Source organism: Anabrus simplex, chromosome 2 (genome assembly GCF_040414725.1).
Source record: "Anabrus simplex isolate iqAnaSimp1 chromosome 2, ASM4041472v1, whole genome shotgun sequence".
NCBI lineage: Eukaryota > Metazoa > Arthropoda > Insecta > Orthoptera > Tettigoniidae > Anabrus > Anabrus simplex.
In genome coordinates this window covers 200,407,531-200,433,693 of record NC_090266.1, presented here as the reverse complement: position 1 = coordinate 200,433,693, position 26,163 = coordinate 200,407,531, and the positions used below count along the sequence as shown (strand labels likewise).

At 40.0% G+C, this 26,163-nt stretch overlaps 1 protein-coding gene across 1 annotated transcript in view; it reads left to right on the top strand.

The window, feature by feature from the left end:
- LOC136862743 (zinc carboxypeptidase) overlaps positions 1-26,163 on the top strand; it is a 138,836-nt gene that overhangs the window by 52,567 nt on the left and 60,106 nt on the right. The window contains exons 4-5 of the mRNA XM_067138972.2: positions 8,455-8,599; positions 11,061-11,221. Of these exons, the coding sequence (XP_066995073.2) occupies positions 8,455-8,599; positions 11,061-11,221 (306 nt within the window). The remainder of the gene's footprint in view (positions 1-8,454; positions 8,600-11,060; positions 11,222-26,163) is intronic.

The window sequence follows — 26,163 nt, the reverse complement described above, 5'->3', positions numbered from 1 at the left end:
GAGGCTGAGTGGACCCCGTTCCAGCCCTCGTACCACTTTTCAAATTTCGTGGCAGAGCCGGGAATCGAACCCGGGCCTCCGGGGGTGGCAGCTAATCACGCTAACCACTACACCACAGAGGCGGACTCGGAACTTCTCACTAATTATAACCATGTACTTCTGTCTAATTTCCTCGTCCTGGAGATTTTCTACCCTTATTCGTTTGCAGACATATTTCACTTTCTCTACCCTAGGCCTAGAGATACTTAGTTCACTACAGATCAGATAGTGGTTTTTATCATCCAAGAAAAACCCGGGAAACACGTACATTCCTAACAGATTTCCTGGATTCGAAGTCGGTTAAGATATAGTCAATCATGGCTCTCGTATCCCTACCCTCCCATGTGTAGCTGTGAATAGCCTTATACTTGAAGAATGTATTCGTAACCGATAAACCCATACCAGCACAGAAGTCCAGCAGACGCTTCCCATTCCTATTAGCTTCCATATCTTCCCAACATTTACCAATCACCCTTTCGTATCCTTGAGTTCTATTTCCAACTCTCGCAATGAAATCTCCCATTAGCGCTATCGTATCCTTGCTGTTAACCCTGACTACGATGTCACTCAATGCTTCATCGAACTTGCCAATTTCATCCTCATCTGCACCCTCACATGGCTAATACACTGAGAAAATTATCACCTTAATTCCTCCAACTGCCAAATCTACCCACAATATTCGCTCGTTTACGTGCCTAGCAGAAACTATGTTGCGTGCAGTAGTATTCCTGATGAACAGCCCTCCTCCGGACTCTGCCCTTCTCTTTTTAACACCCGTCAAATTCACTTTATAATCTCCTCTCTCTTCCTCGTTATCTCCCCTTTTCCGAATATCACTTACTCCTAGCACATCCAGATGCATCCTCTTTGCTAACTCAGCCAGATCTACTTTATTTCTTCTATAAGCCCAATTAATATTGATAGCGCCCTATCGAATTCCATTTCGTTCGCCAAGCTGTTTCCAAGGAGCCCTTTGCCTGTCCTGTGGGAGTGGGACTCCGTTACTCCCATAGGTCCGAAGTTTGTTTAAAATGTTCTGAGCTCGGGAAATTCATGAAGCAGGATGCTACCCTACTTACACGCAGTCCAAGTGAGGATCTCTCTTCTAACGGGTTAGTGACCAGCGGTGGATTATATAACCCCAGCCGCCTAAGCACAAGGAAGTCCATGACTTAGAATGTGTCCAAGATGCCCACTCCCATTCCATAGCAAATGGTATCCCGACTCTCAGGACCACATACTAGGCCACCCAGCTGTTGCCTATGGTACACGAACTAGGACGTGGCTACACTAACCCACACCATGAAACTTATTATCGGTACAAGTTATTTCCGCTTTTACCTTATATTTTCAAATTAGCTTACCTAATGACTGTGCAGACAAGGTTGAAATCGTTCTGTTTATAGGATGATACATGTCAGCAGGTCTTATGTGTTGTGTTTGCGTCATCAGTCCAGAGACTGGTTTGATGCCGCTCTCGATGCCACCATAGCCTGTATTAAAATTTTCATTTCTACGCAACTACTACATCCTACATCTGCTCTAATTTGCTTATCATATTCATACCTTGGTCTTCCTCTACCATTTTTACTGCTTATGCTTCCCTCAGAAACCAACTGAACAAATCTTGGGTGCCTTAAAGCCTGTCCTATCATTCTATATCTTCTTCTGGTCGAATTTGGCCAAATCGTTCTGCTCTCACCAATTCAATTCAATATATTTTCATTCGCTTTTCGGTCTACACCTGTTACACTCCATTTTAAAGCTTCTGTTCTCTCTCTTTCACTTCCATACAATACCATGATCCAGAAGAAGGTCTTCAGCATCATCATCCTAATTCGTATATCAATGTTCTAAATTTCCTTAAGAAATGCCTTCCTTGCTTGTCGGCAAATCTCAGAGTTGATTTCCTTTCCCTGGAGTGAGATTTCCTTTCAAAATTCCTCTTTGATTTCCTCTACCATCTGTTCTATATAAACATTGCAAAGGAGAGGGGCTGAACGGCTGCCTTACTTCTTTATAGATTGCTGCTTCTTTTTAAAGCCCTTGAGTCTTATCACTGCAGACTGATCTTTACAGATTGTACTCGTAGTTAATTCTTCTTTCTCATTATCTGCTCCCGATCAGCTTCAGAATCTCAAATAGCTTGGTCCAATCAACATTATCGAATGCCTAATGTTAGATCTACAAATGCCATGTACGTCGGGTTATTCGCCTTAGTTCGATCGTCTAAGGTCAGACGTAAAGTCAGGATTTCTTCACGTGTCCCTAACTTTCTTTTGAAGCCAAACAGATCTTCTCCCAACTCAGATTTTACGATGAGTAAGTAACTAATATTCCTGAACAAGTATACGTAATATTATTCGCAAATCAAGTGTCTGAAATTGCATTTTACCACATTGATCCCTGAATGTGTTAGCAAGATTTTTCGTCCCCGTGTCCACTAAGCATGTAATATAAATAACTCCCCGTTAGCCGTTGAATTTCTGCTATGGACTGCAAAATAACACAGATAAGTTTCAAGAATTTCGCTAAATACTTCAACGTTGCTGTTATTCTTTCAAAAACCCACGTCACGAATGATCTACACAAAAAATACTGATTTACTTTTTCACATTACAAATGTGATCAAAATAATTTATATTCATGTACAGCCACCTTTAGTTCGCATATATTGCACCCTTCCCTGTCCTGACTATACGCCGGCTAGTCACTCAGAGTGTGCACAGTCCACAAGAAAATCTATATGAAAGCAAGGATAGGGATACACAACTAACCTCTATGAATTAGAACAACATGTAAAAGGTAAAATCTAACTTATTGACCTAGGTAAGAGAAAATAAAATGATGGAAAAAGCCTCCACAGAATAAAAATATATGAACATGATTTCAAATTTTATAACACGAGCTCTTGGCCCCGGATATTCCATATCGTAGTTACTGTTCGTATTTATGTTTTGTAGTTATGCCTGTTTACTAGTATTATCTAGAGAAGCATCCCCTATCGCTGTCGTCCACTGTGGTTACACATGTTTACTAGGATTATCTAGATAAACACCCCGTATCACTGCCATAAACATGACGGATGTGATATCAGATAATCATGAAATTGAATAGACGCAAATTTTTACTCTAGTACCCTCAGCATAACAAAGTTATACCGAAATTTTCGTGAGACCCTAAATGAATAACATCCCGAAACACAAATATAACAAAAACGCAAACAAAATGAGAACTCCCCCAAAATCACCGACTCTACAGGTGAACACATAGTCACAAACAAACAAACAAACAAACAAGACGACATCGGGTCAGAACCCGTACAACACACATATTCCTGGGACAAACACATGCACACAAACAAAACACATGTAATCCCGAAGAACTTGAAAATAAAGAAACATACCACAAAATCGACGCTTCTCCGCAGGGAGGCGTATGGAACTGAAACCTCACCTTTCAGAGGACGCCAACTATCCTCGAGTACCTGAAAATCCCTCATAGATGGCATGAATCTACTAAAGGGTAACCTTATTTCCTTTACTATCTGACTTTCAGACACTGGAGTAATGTAACTAAAATCTCAGCTTCTTAATTGGCACTCTTTAAAAGACACCACAGCTTATTGTGGACACAGAACGACCACTCGCCATATGTTTGTGACTTCAGCTGTGTATAAACCTTCACGGATTCTATCCTTGGGCGGACATGGGCTACCGTAAATCTTCACATCGCTCTTTCTCAGCAAACAGCTGACTGGCGCTTCACGGACATTATATATAAAACACATAATCTGGACGATTCATAGCTCAGTTTCAACATCTTCATAAGGCCCTTTAATATCTCATCATAGACTCATAACTATATGTTTCTCAATATTCCGCCACATCACATGTAACTCGGGTCATTATTCTATCTCTCTATCCGTTTATACTTAGTTGGGTCATTATCGGCTTACCTCGCGTGTGCCACTTTCCTCCTGATCTATTAAATATTTAACAACAAAAACAGTATCCCCCTCCACTATAAGAAATGACACACACAACCCAACGCTTAAGAAAATGGAATTTCATTAGGATGAAATAATTATGGAGGATAGCTTTGGCTTAAACATCCTGGGTTCATTTCACGGGATCGATGATCATCTCTTCACATACGCATGATCCTCAGCAAAACAAATTGACAGTCAAATGCACAATATTAGAAAATTACTTAAATGACAAAAGTGCCTTCCTACTCTTAAAATATCCTGAGTTAAAATCACTGAGCCTTCACGGTCTCATACGCACAGATAAGATACATTAACTTTCACAGAAAATCTATCTGGTACCTTCTACATAACATTTTAGGGATTACTATTGTATTTTACACGAGTTTAAACACTACACTCCCCCAAATTAAGGTACTAAAATCTACTTTATAACACTACGGAACACCTGGTCCCACTCAAATACTACATTGACAGCAGCTGCTGGTATTCAGCATTCAGACTACATGAAGTATTTACAATGATGAAAATACTCAGTTACACGATTAAATTAGACACATTTGAGCTTCCTCATCTGATATTTATTTGGTGAGTTCGGGTCGGTTAAGACCCAACCATGGTATTTAGTAACACATAGCAACGCTGACGCGACTGATGATCCTTCAGTTCCTCGAAGAGTAGTGGTCTCCATGGAACAGTGCTTTTCTCTTCTTCAGTTAGATATGGGAGCTATAATGAAGCAGCAATCCCCCGTCGTCCCGATACGTTTTCGCACTCGTGCACATACTAAATATACCTTGGTGGCGCCGGAGTATTCATATCGATCACTCATACTCACTGAACGGATTAAAGCTAGTTTATTGCTCTGTTTGTAGGCCTTGATGCGCCATTAAGATACATTAATGATTTGGTGCAGTTCACAAACATCGCGTCTCTCCACTACGTCTCCAAAACTTTACCAATTTAATATTATTAGTATTACGTTCGAGAACGGCTAGCACCTCGTATCTCAATGTTCAAAGTTCATTTCCAAACACGAAGTGTGAATTAACAAAAACACGGCTGAACTAAATCAGACTTCATATATCAATCAATCAATCAATCAATCAATCAATCAATCAATCAATCAATGACCTGAAGTTAGAGCTGTAGCCCAGGTGGCAGATTCCCTATGGACTGTTCGCCTAGCCTTTTATTGAATGTTTCCAAAGAACCTGGAGTTTCATCGAGCATTTCCTTTAATAACTTATTCCAATCATTTATTCACCATTCTGTAAATGAATATTTGCCCCAATACGTCCCCTTGAATTCCATCTTAATTGGAATGCACGCCACAAGGCCTCTGGCTTGGAGCTGTCCTTCAAATAACCGATTTCGAACAGTTCGTTGCCGCTCAAATTGCTGCTGGAGACGCAGTCCGCTGCCGCAGCCATACGCCGAATACGACGGTCCTCCCTCTAGGTGATGCCAAGCGGACGTCCAGAGACCTGTCTTCTTTAGAGCGTACCTTCTCTTGACCACTGCAGCCAGCACGCAAGCACACTGGAGACATTCCGGCCAAGTCGTTCTGCAATAGCGCGGTAGGAACATACACCGTCATGTAGCCCTATTATACGGCCTCGTTCAACCGCAGTGAGCTGTTGATACTGACCTCTTCGTCGTCACTCCGTCCAATCTCATAGGTAACTAACGCTCTCGCACTTTTTTTGTTGATATCTATTGCTCGAGAGTCCCGAGGCGACACTAGGCCTCTCTACTCGTCGGTATCTGCGGAGTCCCCGAAAAATCGGAAACATCTCCATCGCGCAGTACACTAGTGGGGGAGAAGACAAGTTCGCCACGTCAGAGATGAAAACCCCCTCTTCGCTTCACTAATAGTGTTCTAATTACTCGCTCTCGCACAGTACAGCTCTTATTTAAAGCAAACCTGATGTGCAACGTCATGGAACCGCTACTAGCGCCACGCTAATGAGTTTTGCGGGAAATTTGAATCAACGTCATCTCTCAGATATATAAACACGCCTACCAACGTTCATTACGCTAGCACAACCCCTACTTGGTGTTTGGATACTTTTTCCGCCAGTGTACTAACACCCGAGTAGCTGCCTGGCCGAGCGGTAAAGGCGAGCTCGGTCGCCGTCAAGAAGTCGTAAAATTTAAGAAACGAGTTTTCCACTTCCAGAGGTGCGCATGGCCCTGAGGTTCACTCAGTCTACACCAAAAATGAGTACCAGGTTAATTCCTGGAGGCAAAGGCGGCTGGGCATAGAGCTAACCTTTCTAACCTATCAAGTGCCGAGGTTACGAATGGTCGAGGGCTTTACATTCCACCCCTCCAAGGACCTTCCTGGCCGGTACGGAGATAACTTTCCTTTGCTTTGCTAACACCTCGGTACTTTCAGTGACCCTCATGAGGCACTACCACCCCATCAAATCAGTAATTAAAACTGAGGGGACGTTTCCTCTTGGTAAAGCTTACAACCTGACTTTTCGTCCCGTTTACCATCATACCATTGTTTGCTGTCCATCTCACAACATTGTCTAGGTCTTTTTGTAGCCGTTCACAGTCCTGTAACGTATTTAGTACCACAGTACATTACCTGCTAAAATCCTTATCTGTGATTCCACTTATTTTCTCATATCATTTAAATATATAAGAAAGCATAGATGTCCGATAATACTGGCCTGTGGGACCCCTTCCTAATCATTAAGGATCAGATAACGCTTCACCTACTCTAAGAATTGTCTGAACAATACTTCATTTTCTAGACATTCAGTCACCCATTCAACCACTCCTTTGTCTAGTCTAGTAGCCCTCATTTTTGTCAGTAGTCTCACATGATCTACCCTATCAAAATCCTCAGATAGGTCAAAAGTGATACAGTCCATTTGACCTCCTGAATCTAAAATATCTGCTATACCACGCTGGAATTACATAAGTTGAGCCTCACTGCAATGACCTTTCCTAAGACTGCCTTCTATCAAACCGTTTAGTAACTTCGTAAACGTGTCTAACATAATCAGAAAAAATACTTTCCCGGAGCTTACAAACAACGCATTTAAAGCTAACTGGCCTGTGATGATCCGCCTTATGTTTATCACACTTTCCCTTGTGTACTGGGATTACTATTGCAATTTTCCGTTAAATTGGTGCGGTATAGCTTCTTCATGCAAACATTAATAAATAAGTATTTCGGATGTAGCACTATATCCCAAGCCCTTTGCCTTTAACATATCCCCAGAAATCTTATCAATTCCAGCTGCTTTTCTACCTTTTAATATTCGTATCTTTTTAAAAAGTCTTTATTATTAAAGGTGGATTTTAGTAATTCACCAATATTAGTCGCCTCCTCTACCTGAGCATTATCCTAATAACCAAATACCTTTACACACCGCTGACGAATTTTATTTCTGTTCTTACAATTCTTCAGCAGTATGACCAGGGCAATAATTTTTGGAACATACTATAAAACATAACGTTTCTGCCGACAAGTGACAAGGTATACAGCATTTGTTATTCACAGAATATGCTATTTTAAAGTTATCATACCATACGCTCAGTAGTTTGTAAGATATAGGTTACATAAATTTGTGTGCAGGAAATCTAGAACGTACCCGCAGATCCAGTTGGGTTTTTCTTTCCGTAAGATTTCCGCATTTACCTAACTAACCCTTGACTCCACCGAACCCTTACTGCGTCTCTTTATGACTGGCCTAAAGTAAATCCAGAGAAACAAATATGAACCAATGAACGATGTTACATTTGGTGTAAAATGAAGAGGGGTTCCGAAATATCTCATCGTAATGAAATTTTCTACGATTGGATAAAATGTGCAGAACTGAGTTGGCTCAGTTTGATAATTAGAGTTTTGACCTTGTAGAGGAAGGGGTGAGAGTTACCCTCTACCCTTCTTTCGGTGGGAGTTAAGTAACTTGACAAGCATGTCGGTAGGAGCATCCAAAAGAGGAGAGGAGGTTGGAACTTTACAACGCGGGGCTATTACATATTTCATAACCAACTTAAATTGCCGTTCCTGTATAGGCCGTACTTCTTTCATTCAAGTTTATATATTTAGTTGAAAATGTCAAATGCTAGAAATTACAATCTAAGTAATACATTACGGCTACTCACCCAACATAATTCTAAACTGGCGTAACCAATGAAACTCTAATTCGTGGAAGACTCACACTTCTTTGTCGATTGGTTTCATAAATGCGGAGGTTGCATTAGAAGCTGTAAAAAATGGAGAAACACAGACCTCTTTACTCGTAATCTTAGATATCACAGTTCTAGGTTCAGTTTCTTAACTACGGATACATTAATTTAATCAGGAATTGCTAAATTATTTAGTAGGATGCAAATCTATAAATGAGATCTTTTTAAATATATAGGTTCCAAGTCCCTTAATGCCTTGTTTTCTGTTTCAGATAAACAATTGGCTTGACTCGCAGGCAAAAGAATACCCAAACGTGGTGACGACTCTCATTGGTGGTAGAAGTTTTGAGGAACGGGAAATTCGAGGTATCAAGATATCTTACAAATCAGGAAATCGAGGAGTGTTTCTGGAAGGAGGTAATTTGTAGGCACCATACTTTCAATTTTAATATTACTGTACTTGTAAATACTGATACGTAGAAGAACATTTTTCATCCTCCAACCCGCCTTCATTATCTTAAAGAAATAATAAACAGGCTTCCCATAATGGGCGCCCCGCGCAGCGGTCTTGTCACTGAATTCCCAACCCGTGTGTCGTGGGTTCTAACTCTAGCGATGACAGGTGGGATTTTCAATACGATCCGAGCGTAGCATCAGGAAAGACAGGTGGTTTTAAACCCCCGGCCAAACTATATGTTGAGTGTGGATGCTCCTCTGACCCCAAATAAGGTTGCGAAAATAACGTAAAAAATGCCTATACCTTCCGCAGTTGCAAGCACACATTTATACACACACTTTCACTGCATTTAAAATCTTACGTAAGCCGCAGTAATTTAATAATCATTAGTAATTAAAGTCAAATATCACATTCGACGTAGACAATTTATTGCGATACAATTTGCGCAGTACAAACGCCCGGCTGATGTTCAGATCGTGTGGTGTGGCTCAAGAGCTGTTGTGCAGGTTGTTCTCAGTTGCATTAAGCATAGCTTCTTTGTTGTCATCAGACGTCACTGGCGCATTCCAAATATCCCCCGTCCAGAGGGCATCGTGTTTCACGAAGCCGTTCGTCAACCATTTGAAACGTATCCGAAGCCGGTAATATTCGTCAAAGAAATCGTTCTTGGTATAAACATCGTGCTTCTCATGCATTACGACTTGCTTTTCCATAGAATAATTATTCGCGTACTCATCACCTGACACGCAGTGATTGCTTATACAAGAACTATGAATTGAATCCATAGACGCTATTCTATTCCCATTCTTGCGTTGCCAAAATTCTTCGATGTTAAAACCTACCAAAACTGAAAAGCAACGTATAGACAGACCTGCCTGGCTGCAACGAACACGATATGTTGTGTTATACCACTCTTAGGCCCATAGTGTTTTAACCATTCCCAATAAGTGAAGTATAACTGAATGGACCCAACATAATTCTGAAAATGTATTTTTCCGTACCCAGTATAGTTGTGATATTTATTATATGTACTTCATTTATTTATTTGTTATAACTTTCTTGTCAGGAGACGTCAAAGATGTCAAATGTTCATGCAGCATGTCTACCCGACTACAGAATGAAAATTTAAAAGTCATGAGTGATGGAGAATTTCAACTCTCACTGCTCTGAGACTGCATTTATCCGATATAATTCCACACAACTATCTGGGGCGTACTTGTTTGCGCGTTATAACTCTGTATTCACTAGGAGAACGAAGTTCTCACTTCGGAAAATAGCTGATGTGTTACAGCGTTATGGTCCGCATTTTTTAAGTCTTTATTGAACGCTATAGCAGAAATAATTGCATCGCCGTAAGCTACTACATCCGCTGTATTCCTTTAACGAGCCATGGTTTAGACTGATTCACAGCACGTTGATCGTGTTTCATGGGTTCGGAATAGCTTTTATGTTTGGTGCATGCCCACTCAACTAAATGAATGCCAACTACCAACTCCTGCTGGAAAATGATTCCATACAGCTATCTCTTTCTCCTCTGACAGTTCACTGACGCGCGCACAGTGGAGCGAACAATGGCACCCAGTCGGGTTCAATCTGATCTCATCTCGTAAATTGGAAAACACGATACCTGTATGTATTAATTATCGTAGATGCATCAGTTTTTCGATGGGCTCAAGCCAGGCTAAAGAATCCGGAATAGTGTCAGCCATGTCCAAGAGCATTCTTTCCTTCGCATGGAGAAGTGAAACTAAACATACCCTATGATGGGGTTTGGCACCTTTTAGATCGCACTTATGAGTGAAATGATATGCTCAGTAAAATTGCAGTTACCGTTTGCGTCAGTCAGCAATAAGTCAAGATTCGTAGCTTAACATATAATTTATTCTCACGATCATACGCAAATGACACGTAAAAGAACTCTTGCGGGACTAAATTCCGGCGTCACGGCGTCTTCGAAAACCATAAAAATATAGTTAGTGGGAAGTAAAGCCAATAAGATTATTATTACTATCTTATTTTACGAACGCAATGGACGCTAGGTAAAAAAGTAGGATGCGTGTCTGAATGTACAGAGTGACTTTTTCATTCTAAGGTGAAACTGAACATGTATTTATTAAATTTTGATGTTTTTTGTGTTTACTTCGTAACCTCGTTATATCAATTTGCATTAATGATGATCCCGGACGAGTTTCAGTTGATCACTCCTAATAAAATAGGTTTAACACTAAGTCGCGTAGAGGATTAAAATACCGTACTATAGTAAATCATGTGTGGATTATCAGTCAATATCATGCATCACATTCCTCAAAATGGAACATTATTGTGTGTCAAACGTTTATACGTCTAATTTTCTTGTTCTCGGTGCAAATGATTTTTTGAAGAAAAAGTAGACTATTCTTAGAAGATGGTCACTGTTTTCAGGTATACACGGGAGAGAATGGATCAGCCCAGCCACTGTAACGTACATAGTGAACCAGTTGCTCAGAAGTAACGACAAAAGTGTTCGGGAAATTGCCGAGAATTACGATTGGTACATCTTTCCTGTTGTCAATCCAGACGGCTACGAGTACACATTCACGACGGTAAGTCAGAATTCTCGGTAGAAGAAACGTCGGTTATCACATTAAACGAAACGGTCTGATTTGTTCATTTGTCTACTAGCAAGTTTTACTTCAAGGACTTGTGCATACCCTAGTCCGACTCTTATAGTATTTATTGAACATAACAGGCTTTCGCACAACTACAATGTTCCCCTATTCCAAATTCAAAATAACCACAGAAGTGAACATTTATAAACAAATAAAATCAAACTAAATCTTCTGTGTGGCCTCTCGCATGGGCGGATAGCCAGTCCACATGCAAGACGCCACCCCTACATACAGAATATTTTTTAGCTAAGCACTAACTGCTTAGTACTTAACTACCACTAAATCTACTATGTATCATGTCACACATGGGCGGATAGCCAGCTCCACATCAAACACGCTACCTCTACATCTATCTAAAGTACTTAACTACATTTAAATCTATACTAATTCTATCCTAAATCTGTCTAGTCGCGACATCACCCCTGGTGAGGAACTCTAGTCCGAATCGTTGGCTGAATGGTCAGCCTGGGTGTATGTGTCTGTCCCAACTCTCTCCTCATCATATTCAGACAACATACCATACTACCAACCACCACAGAAACACGCAATAGTGATTACATCCCTTCACATAGGGTTGGCGTCAGGAAGGGCATACGGTCGTAAAAAAGGCAAAATTCACATGTGCTATACAGTTAGCACCGCGAACCCACAGCTGTGGGAAAAGCAGTAGCAAAAGAAGATCTCATCATACCCTACATAAGTGAACATTTCATTCGTGGCAGTTCTATAGGCCCTGAGTCAGTTTCTCCCTTTCGATGCACTGAATCCTACACCTCTACACTTCTCGACTCAATATTCCATACAGATATCTCTAAACAACGCTTCGGTGTTGTTGTTCTTCATCTTCTTTATCTGCTTACCCTCCAGGATCGGTTTTTCCCTCGGACTCAGCGAGGGATCCCACCTCTACCGCTTCATGGGCAGTGTCCTGGAGCTTCAGATTCTGGGTCGGGGACACAACTGGGGAGGATGACCAGTACCTTGTCGTCCAAGCGGCCTCACCTCCTATGCTGAACAGGGGCCTTGCGAGGGGATGGGAAGATTGGAAGGGATAGACAAGGAAGAGGGAAGGAAGTGGCCGTGGCCTTAAGTTAGGTACCATCCCGGCATTTGCCTGGAGGAGAAGAGGGAAACCACGGAAAACCATTTCCGGGATGGCTGAGGCGGGAATCGAACCCACCTCTACTCATTGACGTCCCGAGGCTGAGTGGACCCCGTTCCAACCCTCGTACCACTTTTCAAATCTCGTGGCAGAGCCGGGAATCGAACCCGGGCCTCCGGGGATGGCAGCTAATCACAATAACCACCCCACCACAGAGGCGGACAGGCTTCAGTGTTCTCCCCAGAAATGTTCGTCAACCGCGTAGTAGGAATGAGTAGCCGGGTGGCGAATACTACGTAAAAATGAATATGACAGAATTTCAATTTATTCCTCACAGGGCATTGAGAGTAATACCAGACAGGTAAACATTTACTGAAAAATTGAACTACATTAATGTTATTGTCACGAGAAAGTCTTAAGGGAGTATTTTGAACTTCTAGGCCCGGTTTCATCAACACATGTTAAATATATACTAACAAGTAGTTAGTTAATACGGAGTTAGAAATTTAACATCTTGTTAGGTTTCTTGCGTTTCATCAAACATTTTTGTGAAATGTTAACTAATCGACTGTTAACTCTCCCAATATTGCGAACTGGTGCGAATCAAGGAGGCAGTGGTACGAAAATGCTGTTTTACAACGCGCTCCGATGCGCTTTTGTTTGAGCACAGCTGTAAAATATGGCGCGTGAAGTGAAACGGAATCGTAGTTCTAATCTTTCCTCCTTCGAAAAGAGTTGTTAATTGAATTAGTAAATATATATAAGTTATTGAGTGCAAGCTCACAGATGGCTTGACGATAAAATAAAAGGACGAGGCGCGGGAAAAGTCCGCGAGGGTTTCAATGGGGTAAACAGATACTTTTTTTAGTGGGTATACGCTGTCACCTAACAAAATCACTTCGTTAATTGTCCTACTTCAAACTGTGCTCCGATATGGGAGTTATTAAATATTGTATTGTCGTGTGCAGAACCAAACCACCTAGCAAGTATATCCCTGATTTGGAGGTTAGGCTCACTAATCACCTGAACATTAACATTAACTGAGAAATATCCCTTTCGATTACGATATATTTTGGCCCAATTGCCTCCAGGTGATTGGATTCTTACATGTGTGCAATATATTGCACGTAGAACAAACACCAGGAAAACGGCTTATTTCACAGAAGTCGCGGATAATTTGCTGACGCTCTTCTACTGAAGGGAATGTTATATACCTCCTTCTCATGGATGCTATTGCTGCAGACATTCGACGAACAACTCTATTAACAGTGGCTTTAGAAATTCCAGCATTGTCCCGGCCATTATGCGAAAATAACCAGTACCAAAAACTCGTAATATTATCAGTACCTGCAACATTGGAGAAAGAGGTAAGTTTCTCTTCGTAGGATATTCTAACCTCACTTGAATTTCGTCAACAACCTTAGCAAGGACTGTTTTCGATAACCTGTATCTATGAAGAAATTTCGGATCCGTCAAATTTTCAAAGTCATTACGTCGCTGAACTCTTCTTCGATCAGGATTGTTTTGTAAAAGATCTAAATAGAGCAATTCCGCCTCGAAAGCGAAATTCACAGCAGCCATTTTGGAACAGGTTGCTAAATGCTAATGTTAGCCATTTAACATTGGAAATGGCTGATGTTAACTTTAATACGCAGTTTAACATTTGTTAATGTTAACATTTGTTGATGAAACGCAAATTTTCTTAAATCGTATGTTAAAATGATTTAACACCTTGTTAAGTACTAACATGTGTTGATGAAACCGGGCCCTAGCGTTCTACCGCTCGTTCGTAATCACGTAACACCTTGGATTACCACCCAGTTGCTGTGGAGTGCCACACGAGTTTGTGACTTCATGCCGAATCGAGTGCTCCCATACGATTCCACGCGAATCTAGGTACCGCTCGCCCACGACACTGCGTGATAGACAAGCAAAACATTTAAACTCCGATGTAATTATGTTCAAAATAATGAAGATTTGTAATTTAAATAAACACTTTTACAGTATTTACAGGGGCTGCCTGGCCGAGGCGGTAAAGGCGTGCTCGGTTCGCCCGGAAGGATGTGGGTTCGAATCCCCGTCAGGAAGTCGTAAAATTTAAGAAACGAGATTTCCACTTCCGGAGGTGCATATGGCCCTGAGGTTCACTCAGCCTACACCAAAAATGAGTACCAGGTTAATTCCTGGGGGCAAAGGCGGCCGGGCGTAGAGCTAACCACTCTACCCCATCACGTGCCGAGGTTAACAATGGTGGAAGCCTTTACCTTCCACTCCTCCAAGGGCCTTCATGGCCTGTACGGAGATGACTTTGCTTTGCTTGCTTACAGTATTTACACTTATATTTGGGACACGCAATGACTCAAATATATGTTAATACTAGCAATTACCCGTGGCTTCGCTCGCGTGGATTTCGTCATGGTTTGCTTAGTTTCCTCGCACGGGCTGGTGTGGATTCGAATCGATCAACGCGTTCATTCCTAATTTAAAAATTCATCCGCTTTTTCAGTTCTCTTCAACTCATTAAGGAGGCTCATACACCGCGAGAGTCAGTTTGCGCTTACAGATAAATATTACATTATAGCTTCACTAATATGAAACATAGAATTACAAAAACTTACATACTAACAGTAGACACATAGAGCTTCCATTTCATATATGAATGGGAACAGTATATTAAGTATTACTTGAGTTATTTAAAAAAACATATTTGTGACTTTTTTAACTTTATAAAGCACAAAAAGCACGGTTTAACAAAAAATACTGATCTGAATTGATTGATTCTTTTTTCCTGTAAAGAAGATGCTAAAATATCAAGGATGAAGCACTATGAATGTTATATGGAAATTATTTTTTAAAAATTAAAAATTTCAACTGTCTCAGAAAAATTTAACAGTTTTTGGTTTAATTTTCCAAGTCTATCTTAATTATTTTAAAGTATAACTTCATGAACGTGCTTCATCCTGTAGCGATGATTAACAGGGATATTAATGCCTAGTATCATGCAGTTATCTCAAATAGTTCCGGAGATATTGTGTTTTTCCCTCCAAAAAACAAACTTTCAGGAAAATAGCTTTGGAATTCCAACACTTCGTATCGACTTAAGCTGTGCTCAAAAAGCTCCTGGAGCATATGTTTCACCTTCCAACTCAATGTTTTTAGTGTGTTTTCCAAGTCTGAGTCTTCTCCGGGTTCTCCTTGCCTCTTTGGATGCCTCTCGATGCCTCTTCTCTCCAGATTTCACTCGAAGAATATCTCGCTGATTCAGAACAGTTTCCGATATCTTCCCTGCAGTCAAATCCAGTTTCTGTAACACTTTTAATTTGCTAGCATTGCCATCATTGAATGAATTCACAGCATCAAAAGCAGCAATGCTCACGATTTTTCCTCCACTGTTTGCTTTTTGGGCAAATGTTCCACACTTTATTATGGAAGGATTCTTTGGCGTTTTGCATAGCAGTTTCTACCAACGTAATGTTAACTTCACAACACAGATTCTCACTTATAGCAGTATATAAACTAGGAAGATAAGCAATCCTATAACCAACATTATGTAGACTATGCACAGTTTCTTCACTTGTCGGTGTACTTCGTTCCGGGCTAACCTTCAAATCAAGCTTCCTGGCAGATGCACTATTTTTAGAAGTTCCAGTTCTCTAAAGATCAGTAGCTTCATTATCCCTGTTTGTATGTTGATTTCCAAGGAAACGCCTCTTTATGGACCTCGCCACATTACCTTTCTTTCCCATTGTTATTCCGAAATAATATGTAAACACTCACAAAGATAACACACCACAAGGCTGCTGCTCACCACATGGAATACATAGGAACCGGAATACATATCAAAATAAAAGAAGCTTGCACCTTCCTGTTCATGGTTCCTTGACTACACCCAAAGTCTCTCGAACTACAGGCATCCATTTTTAGTCCACAACAAATCTGCAATCGGTCTGGTGATACGAAAACAGTAACCGAGAATTTATACAGAGGACACTGACAGTTGATGCCACACCCACTCCATTGACAGATGTGCACATGGTCTCACGTAACATGCTATATCTCTGCCAAAATGCCGAATTTAGCTATTAAAATGAATAGACGTACTAAGAGAGGTACGGTCTTTCATATAAATGCAAAAAACGGAAATTTTGATATCTCGAGGTGTATGAGCCCCCTTAACTGGATTTTCCGAAAACAAAAGTACGTGTTTCATTATTTTTCAAGGAGATTACAAATACCAATTTTCATGTCTGTACGTCTGTAACCCCTTCAGTTTTTGAGATAAACGTATACTCATAAGAATAATTTAACTTCTTCTTCTTCTTCTTCTTCTTCTACTTCTTCTTGACTTCTTTCCACCCCTATCCCGCCTTAAGTGGACTTTCCGAAAACAAAAAAATACGTGTTTCTTTATTCTGAAAGGAAATTCAAAATACCAACTTTCACGTCTGTAACAGCTTCATTTTTTAAGATATGGTATCCTTATAAACACATTTCAACTCTTTATTTTCTTATTTTCAACCCCATACCCATTACGTCGATTTTCCGAAAAGCAAATGCGTGTTTCTTTATTTTTAAATGAGATTCCAAATACTAATTTTCACGGCTGTAACATCTTCATTTTTAGAGATATAAGAATCCTCATAAAAGTAATTCTTCTCCTTTATCACCCCCGCTTTCCTATCCGTTAAGTTAATTTCCCCCTCACCAAAAGTCCGTGCTTCTTTATTTTTAAAGGAGATTCCAAATACCAATTTTCACGTCTTTAACATCTTTAACTTTTCGGTATCGTCATACAAAGAATTCAACTAATTTTTCAATTCATTCACCCCACCTTAAGTGGATTTTATGAAGACAAAAGAACACGTGTTTCTTTACTTTGAAAGAAGATTCCAAATACAAATAATCATGCCTCTAACATCTTCAGTTTTAGAAATATAAGTATCCTCACAAAAATAAATCAACTCCATTTTCACCTCAGTCATTTAAGTTGATTCCCCCCATCAAAAACTGCGTGTTTCTCTATTTTTAAAGGAGATTCCAAATACAAATTTTCACATGCGTAACCTTAAGTTTTTTAGATCTAGGTTTCTCCATACAACGAATTACATTTTCACTTCATTTCACCCTCCTCCCTTAAGTGAATTTTCCGAAAACCAAAACTACTTGTTTCTTTATTTATAAAGGAGCTTCCAATTGCAAATTATCACAACTGTAACTTCTTGAATTTTGAGATACCGGTACATGTATCCTCATGAAAAAAATTGAACTCCTGTTTCACCGCCCCCGCCCCCAAGGTGATTTAACCCAAAAATGCGTGTTTCTTTATTTTCAAAAGAAATTCCAAATACAAAACTTCACGTCTGTAACTTCTTTAGTTTTTGAGATATAAGTATCCTCATACCAAGAATTCAACTAATTTTTCAACTAAGTAATCCCCCTTAAGTGGATTTTCCAAACACAAAAGATTACGTGTTCCTTTTCCATGAAGGAAAATTTCAAATACAAATTTTCATGTCTGTAACATCGTCAGTTTATGAGATATAAGTATCCTCATAAAAAGTAATTCAAATATTTTTCACTTCTTTTCATCCCCCGTTAAGTGCCTTCTCCGAAAACAAAAAGGTACATGTTACTGTATTTTTAAAGGACTTTCCAATTACCAACTCTCTTGACATATAATGTAGATATACTGGTACTCATTTTAAAAATTCACCCGCTTTTCCAATTCCTTTCAGCCCCTTAACTGGATTTTCCGAAAAACAATAAAATACGCCTTTCATTATTTTTAAAGGAGATTTCAAATACCAGTTTTAAAGTCTGTACGTCAGTAACACCTTCAGTTTTTGAGATAAACGTATACATAAAAATAATTCAACTTCTTCTTCGCTTCTTTCCACCCCTCTCCCGCCTTAAGTGGACTTTCCAAAAACAAAAAATACGTGTTTCTTCATTTTGAAAGACAATTCAAAATACCATCTTTCACGTCTGTAATAGCTTCAGTTTTTAAGATAAATTATCCTCATAAACATATTTCAACACCTTATTTACTTATTTCCAACCCCACGCTACTTACGTCGATTTTGCGAAAGAAACAAATGCGTGTTTAATGGAGATTCCAAATACTAATTTTCACGTCTGTAACATCTTCATTTTTTGAGATATAAGTATCCTCGTAAATGTAATTCAAGTCCTTTTTCTCCCACACCCGCCTTCCTGCCCGTTAAGCTGATTCCCCCCTCCCCAAAAGTGCATGTTTCTTTATTTTTAAAGGAGATTCTAAATGGCAATTTTCACCTCTTTACATATTTAGTTTTATAAATATAAGTATCCTCATACAAAGAATTCAACTAATTTTTCAAGTCATTCACCTCTCCCCCTTAGGTGGTTTTGCCGAAGACAAAAAACCACGTGTTTCTTTACTTTGAAAGAAGATTCCAAATACAAATGTTCATTTCTGACATCTTCAGTTTTTGAGATATAAGTATCCCCATAAAAAGAATTGAAATTCTTTTTCACCCCAGCCCGTTAAGTTGATTGCCCCCCCCCCCTTCCCACCACCTCCACGTACAAATTGCGTGTTTCTTTATTTTTAAAGAAGATTCCAAATACAAATTTTCACGTGTGTAACACCTTTAGCTTTTGATATATAAGTATCCTCATACAAATAACTCAACTAATTTTTCAATTAATTCACCCCCCTTAAGTGGATTTTCCAAAGACAAAAGATTTCGTGTTTCTTTACTTTGAAATAATATTCCAAATACAAATGTTCATGTCTTTAACACCTTCAGTTTTTGAGATATAAGTATCCGCATGAAAATAATTGAACTCTTTTCTTCATTCCATCCCCGCCCCTTAAGTTGATCCCCCCCCCACCCAAAATGTGTAATTCTTTATTTTTAAAGGAGATTGCAAATGCCAATTATCACGTCTGTACCCTTCAGTTTTGAGATATAAGTTTCTCTAGAAAAAGAATTCAATTATTTTCACTTCCTTTCACACTCCCCACTTAAGTGAATTTTCTAAAAACAAACAGAACCGGTTCTTTAAAAGAGCTTCCAAATACGAATTATCACAACTGTAACATCTTCAGTTTTTGAGATGTATGTATCCTCGTAGAAGTAGTTCATCTCCATTTTCAACGCCCCTCGTTACCTACTTGATTCCCCCCAAAATGCGTGTTTATTTGTAAAGGAGATTCCAAATACCAGTTTTCAGGTTTGTAACACCTTGGAATTTATATATATATATATTCTCATACAAATAATTCAAGTAATTTTTCAATTCTTTCGCCCCCTGTGTGTGTGTGTGTGTGTGTGTGTGTGTGTGTGTGTGTGTGTGTGTGTGTGTGTGTGTGTGTGTGTGTGTGTGTGTGTGTGTGTGTTACTTCTATTTATAGTGGGTTCGAACCCCACTATCGGCAGCCCTGAAGATAGTTTTCCCATTTTCACACAAGGCAAATGTTGGGGCTGTACCTTAATTAAGGCCACGGTCGATTCCTACCAACTCCTAGGCCTTTCCTATCCCATCGTCGCCATAAGACCTATCTGCGTCGGTGTGACGTAAAGCCACTACCAAAAAAAATTATTTGTAATAAATGTGTGATTATTGTTCTTTTGGTGAAAGTTTATGTCTCTATCGAAATGCGCTCAGAGAGCATCAAACACCATTTTGTAGCTTGTTTTAAAAATGTTGATGTCTAACCCCCCTGCCCCTAAGAGTTTTTGTTCCCAATCGCCGCTACTGTCAGTGGAGTCTGGAAAATGTATACAAGGAGGCCTAATTCCACCTCCTCGGTTAAGTGTTTACACAAAATTATGTTGTTTGTGTGAATACCATACTAACCCCCTTTTTCAGATAATTAACTGACATGGAGTGTGATTATGCATTTTTTCCAGAGGTCTCTCCAACTGCCCTTACTGCGAATGAGAGAAAATCACAATGTGCTTCCATTGAACAGTTATTAGTAGAGATTTGGGGCCCTCTCGGTTCCCCAGTTTATACGCCTGCGATTATTATCGCTCGTGTAAATAAAAAATGTCGTGTAAAAGACGAAACCGCACACTACGTAAGAACTGAAATATAATATTCGTCAGGAAATTGCCGGATTCCTCAACGTGAACTACAGCGAGTGATGGATAATTTTCCTAACGAGGTACTAAAAATGTGTAGGGAATGAAGGAGAGCAGTTTGAACACCTGCTTTCAACTGCGTTTCCTCAGCTTGCTGTGTACGTGCGAATAGTAAGCCAAACTCTCTCAGTAAACACCGCGCGGGAGTTGAAAGCACGCCTGCAACAACGGAAAATAATTGTGTGTTCGACGAAACTTCTTAAAATTGTTTGTGTTACTGTTGTATGCTTTATTTCCCACTACTGACATCGGCATCCGAGCGCGCGCTCGCCCGTAGTCAAACCACCACACGCCGTAGTAAAGCATACTTATCAGCTCGTATTAACATCTAGAACATGACTGACCGAGCTCGATAGCTGCAGTCGCTTAAGTGCGGCCAGTATCCAGTATTCGGGAGATAGTAGGTTCGAACCCCACTGTCGGCAGCACTGAAAATGGTTTTCCGTGGGTTTCCCATTTTCACACCAGGCAAATGCTGGGCCTGTACCTTAATTAAGGCCACGGCCGCTTCCTTCCCATTCCTTGCCCTCCCCTGTCCCATCGTCGCCATAAGACCTATCTATGTCGGTGCGACGTAAAGCAACTAGCAAAAAACAAAAAAAAGAACATGACTGTGGCAATATAAAAGTTCTTGATGTATGAGTGGTGCTGAGTAATGACCAAGGTTAAGTTTTTAGGTGCGCACCTTTTTGTTAGGGTAAATTAAAGCTGTTCGGAAAGATATGACTGTGTGAAATTTTGTTTCTAGTTGCGAAAAGAGGCATTTTTCACGCAACACTTTTCCTTTTCTGAGACCTTTACCCCCAACCATGCCCATAATCCTCTTTTTCCCTTTTTTCCTTTACGCTTAATTCCAATTTCTTCTATAATATTTCTAATCAATATAAAATACTTAACTTTCAATTAGTGCCCCCTCAGCTTGCTGTGTACGTGCGACTAGTAAGCCTACCTCTTTCAGTAAACACCGCGCGGGAGTTGAAAACACGCCTGGAACAATGGAAAATAATTGTCTGTTCGACAAAACTTCTTTCTCTCGCTTTACCGCTATAATGTAGACCGCAATAATGCAATTGAGAATGAATGATTCTATCCTACCAGAATGAGCAGCCTGCTGTTCGTGAATGTGATTTTGTTACTGTGAGAGAAGTCATCTGTTCGCATGGAAGCAGAGGCTAGTGACGCAGAGATGTCAGCAACCGCACTCGCGTAGTTCCGAGATTTGAGACTGGCTTCTGCTCGAAACTAACAGAAATCGCTGAGACTGCAGTTCCAGCATGAATGAGAACATTCTGGTAACTGTTGCGATGTTATAAAAGAGTGTGGACAGAAAGTGAGCGAGTGAGCGCAAGAGTGAGTTGTGTGATAATCGCATTAAGTTAGCAAGTGAATTGGTGTTAGCTCTTTTTTACATTACTAAACGAGTGTACCACTAAATTTTACCATACCAAAGGTGTCCAGTGCCCGATTTATTGCTCTGGCTCGGGAATTCAAACAAGATTTCATAGGCACTGATGGAACTGTTATGCGTTGTACTATTTGTGATTCAAGAATTTTGTTAGATGAAGAACACCAGCGAGATCGCATCAAACAAGACATTTCCAGCTCTAAGCATCAAATGAATAGGACTCCTCAAGCAAACAAATCGCGGCAACCTCTATTACGAAATACGTTTCAGCAGAGTTCTTCAAAACGCCAAAATTTGAAGGAATTAAACGTTGATTTGTGTGCAGCTCTTACACAAGCAGGAATTCCACTCAATAAGGTGAATATTCCAGCCTTCAAGGGATTTCTTGAAAAATAAACAAAGATGTCAATGCCCGATGAGAGTACCTTAAGAAAAAACTGTCGGTGCGACGTAAAGCCCTTAGCAAAAAAAATAAGAAAAACTACATGGAGCCTGTTTACCAAGAAACCATACAAAGAATCAAGGAGAAAATGTCTGATTGCGATGTGGGAATCATTGTGGATGAAACCATAGACTCAATAAAACGATATGTTTTGAACATTTTAGTTTTTCCCTTAGCAGGGAAGAACGTTAAGCTCATGTTGTTAAAAATGTATGAGCTGCAGAAAGCCAATGCCAGTACAGTAATGCAATCAATTATGGACTTCTGTCAAATACTCTGGCCTACTGGTATCGAGCTTGAAAAACTTCTTCTTGTAGTTACGGACCAAGCTCCATACATGGTTTCAGCTGTTAACCAATATTGAAACCTTTATTTCCTAAGTTGAAGCATGTAACATGCTTTGTACATGCCCTTCACAGGGTTTGTGAATCCATAAGGAATGAATACGACATCGCAAATCAATTCATCTCTGCCCGGAAGAAGATTCTACTGAAAGCTCCGACTCGTGTTGTTGCCTACAGGGAAACCACTGGCCTTCCCCTTCCAAATTTCCCGGTCATTACTCGCTGGGGATCGTGGATTGAGTGTGCTGCTATGTTGTGTGAGAATTTTGACAAAATTAGAGAGTTTGTGCTTTCTTTGGATCCAGCCGACGCAGGTGCAATTCTTCTGTTACCGGAGAAAATACATTCTGTGCAGACAGATCTATATTGTGTCCATAGTTACAAGTACCTGACTGCAGTCATTAAACGATTAGAATAACAAGTTCTGGAAAAGGAAAAACAACGGGATATTTTTAATTCCGTGAGAGAGCAGTTAGATGAAATGTCGTATGGCTTTTAGTGCCGGGATATCCCAGGACGGGTTCGGCTCGCCAGGTGCAGGTCTTTCTATATGACTCCCGTAGGCGACCTGCGCGTCTTGTCTCTTTTTTACCTTTTTTGAGCACCTTTTCCCTTCCTTTTTTCATCTGAAATTTGCACCTAAAAATCCTAACGCTGGTAATGACATTCGTAGCACGTGCATCTGAAAATATTATGAAAGATGCTACTCATAGCGTTAGTCGTATTGCAATGGCACGTTATGGCGCACTGCGGAAAGTAATAGTCAACTGGCTCACTCGTCTTCATGCTTTGTACGCCTGAATATGGCGCCACCATCAGTTTTTACGGTTTTCCTCTAACCGCCACAACGTTTGGTGCTGCAACTCGATGATTTAACCAGCATCCGGGTTGATGACTTGAGAAACATATAAACTATACCTATTAAAGATTACTATGGATTAATAGAAAACTAGACATGATATAAATATGATACATGTTAATGGCAAATATAAAATAACGTGACATTACAATGTGATAAATTTTAATAAAATGAAACTCGACAAAAAAAACTTTCGCGTACTTCGGATAAGCACAGAACTGGTTCTTCTCGCCACCAAAAGTATATTATCGGCCAGTGTAAGTTCTTGAAGTATACCGCCATCATGATCTACGACGACTTGGCTGTGAACAAGGACATTCTCATAGTTTTCCATTTGGAAAGTTGTTTTTAATAGGCTGTGTACCTGATTATGTTACAGTTTGTTACTTTTGTTATATTTTTTTTTGCTAGGGGCTTTACGTCGCACCGACACAGATAGGTCTTATGGCGACGATGGGATAGGGAAGGCCTAGGAGTTGGAAGGAAGCGGCCGTGGCCTTAATTAAGGTACAGCCCCAGCATTTGCCTGGTGTGAAAATGGGAAACCACGGAAAACCATTTTCAGGGCTGCCGATAGTGGGATTCGAACCTACTATCTCCCGAATGCAAGCTCACAGCCGCGCGCCTCTACACGCACGGCCAACTCGCCCGGTTTGTTATATTTTATCATGAAAGTTTAAGTTTGTTAATTAGCCTATTGACAGTACAAGTGAAATATTCTCAATGCTTCTGTATCTTGTGCTTCGCGAATAAATAAAATAAAAATGTCTCGACCCTGTGGTTGAGATTCCATAAAAATCTAGAACACCGGTTCTCAACCCTTGACAGACCAGCACTCCGTAAATTAGCTCGGTTCCAACAAATTTACTCGTAAATGCATTTCGTTCTTTCAATTCTTACTTTTAACTAGCATAATTAAGCTTGGCGTAATCTTAAAGAGTACATATTAGTTCACGATGAAAACGGTGCGACATGTTGACAAAAAATACATTATCAATCATTCTGGATTAAAGAAATCTTATACCACATAAGAGTTTCATGAAGCTAACATCATTAATTAATTTATACTCATTTCATTGACGTATTATTCCATTCAAATCACCAAATATGTATACTATTTACAATATTGATCACTGTAGTATTAAATTTGTTTTAATTAAACGCTGTTATGGAAAAATGATTATGCACTATAACTCACCACAGGAGTCAGCTGAGGATTCTCAGCTCACAGCTGTAAACAGCTTGCAGGCAAAAATATAAAACTTTATATGTCTAAAAATTGCCAGTCATTCAAAAATTAGTGACTTCGTCACTGACACTTGCACACAGACGATATTTCTTTAGATTTTAGAATTCGGAGTTTAGAGACGATATGGGTGTGCTCATTTAGACACAGTCACGGAAACTTTGCCCTAAGATATTTAATCCATAAAGTATGTATTCGTGAAAATTTTTCAGAAAATAAAATTACAAATTCCAGGAGAATATCTCGCCGCCGGGTGATTGAGAAATACTGACCTAGAAATCGCATTGTAATTAAATTGTGAGACTTGATTGATTTTTAATCATGTAACCTTGTAATGGAACTACTCATAAACTTTGTGACAATATCAGTATCAAGCCATTTGTATCTTGTATGACTGCCTCATACAACATCTGGTTATGTTGAGAAAGAAAACATACCCCATTAGAAACAAAATATACACAATGGTATATACTTGTCCTGCCAGTCACCAGCACGGAGGCTCATTGGGTCCACAAACAGCACCGCCCAGGTTTATACAGTTGCAGGGAAACCGCAAAATTCAATGAAATGGAAATGGCGTATGGCTTTTAGTGCCGGGAGATCCCAGGACGGGTTCGGCTCGCCAGGTGCAGGTCTTTTGATTTGACTCCCGTAGGCAACCTGCGTGTCGCAATGAGATAATGATAATGAAGATAACACATACACATACACCCCAGGGAAATTAACCAATGATGGTTAAAATTCTCGACCCTGCCGGGAATCGAACCCGGGACCCCTGTGACCAAAGGTCAGCACGCTAACCATTTAGCCATGGAGCCGGACACAATGATGGCATTATGATGAGGTGTGCTGGGCAAGATGAGAAGTGAGGTAGTTTTGGCACTGCTTTCCTCACTTAGCCAGAAAATGGAACACGATTGACCCTATGAGTAACTCTTCTAACAACATCCAGACGCATTAGTCGTCTCCTTAAAGTCGTTATTCAACAGCTTCCATGCGATCACAGCTATAAATGAGATGGTGAGACTTCACTGGAAGCTGGATTTCACTCTGATCTATCCCAAGGGAAAGATGAGAAATTATTGTCTGTCAAAGCAGAGCAACAGGCGGTTCCCATACATGTAGATTGTGAAGAATACTATATGACAGCACTACACCTTCAATTCATTTTTTTAAATGTTAGGAATCATAGTATAACTACAGTATAATCAGGTTTTTGAATGGGAGTTAACAAGTGCAGGTTAGATAGAGGATATTAGGCCTATCTTATTTGTTATTTGCTATTTGTTTTATATCACACCGACGCAGACAGGTCCTATGGTGACGCTGAGATAGGACAGGGCTGG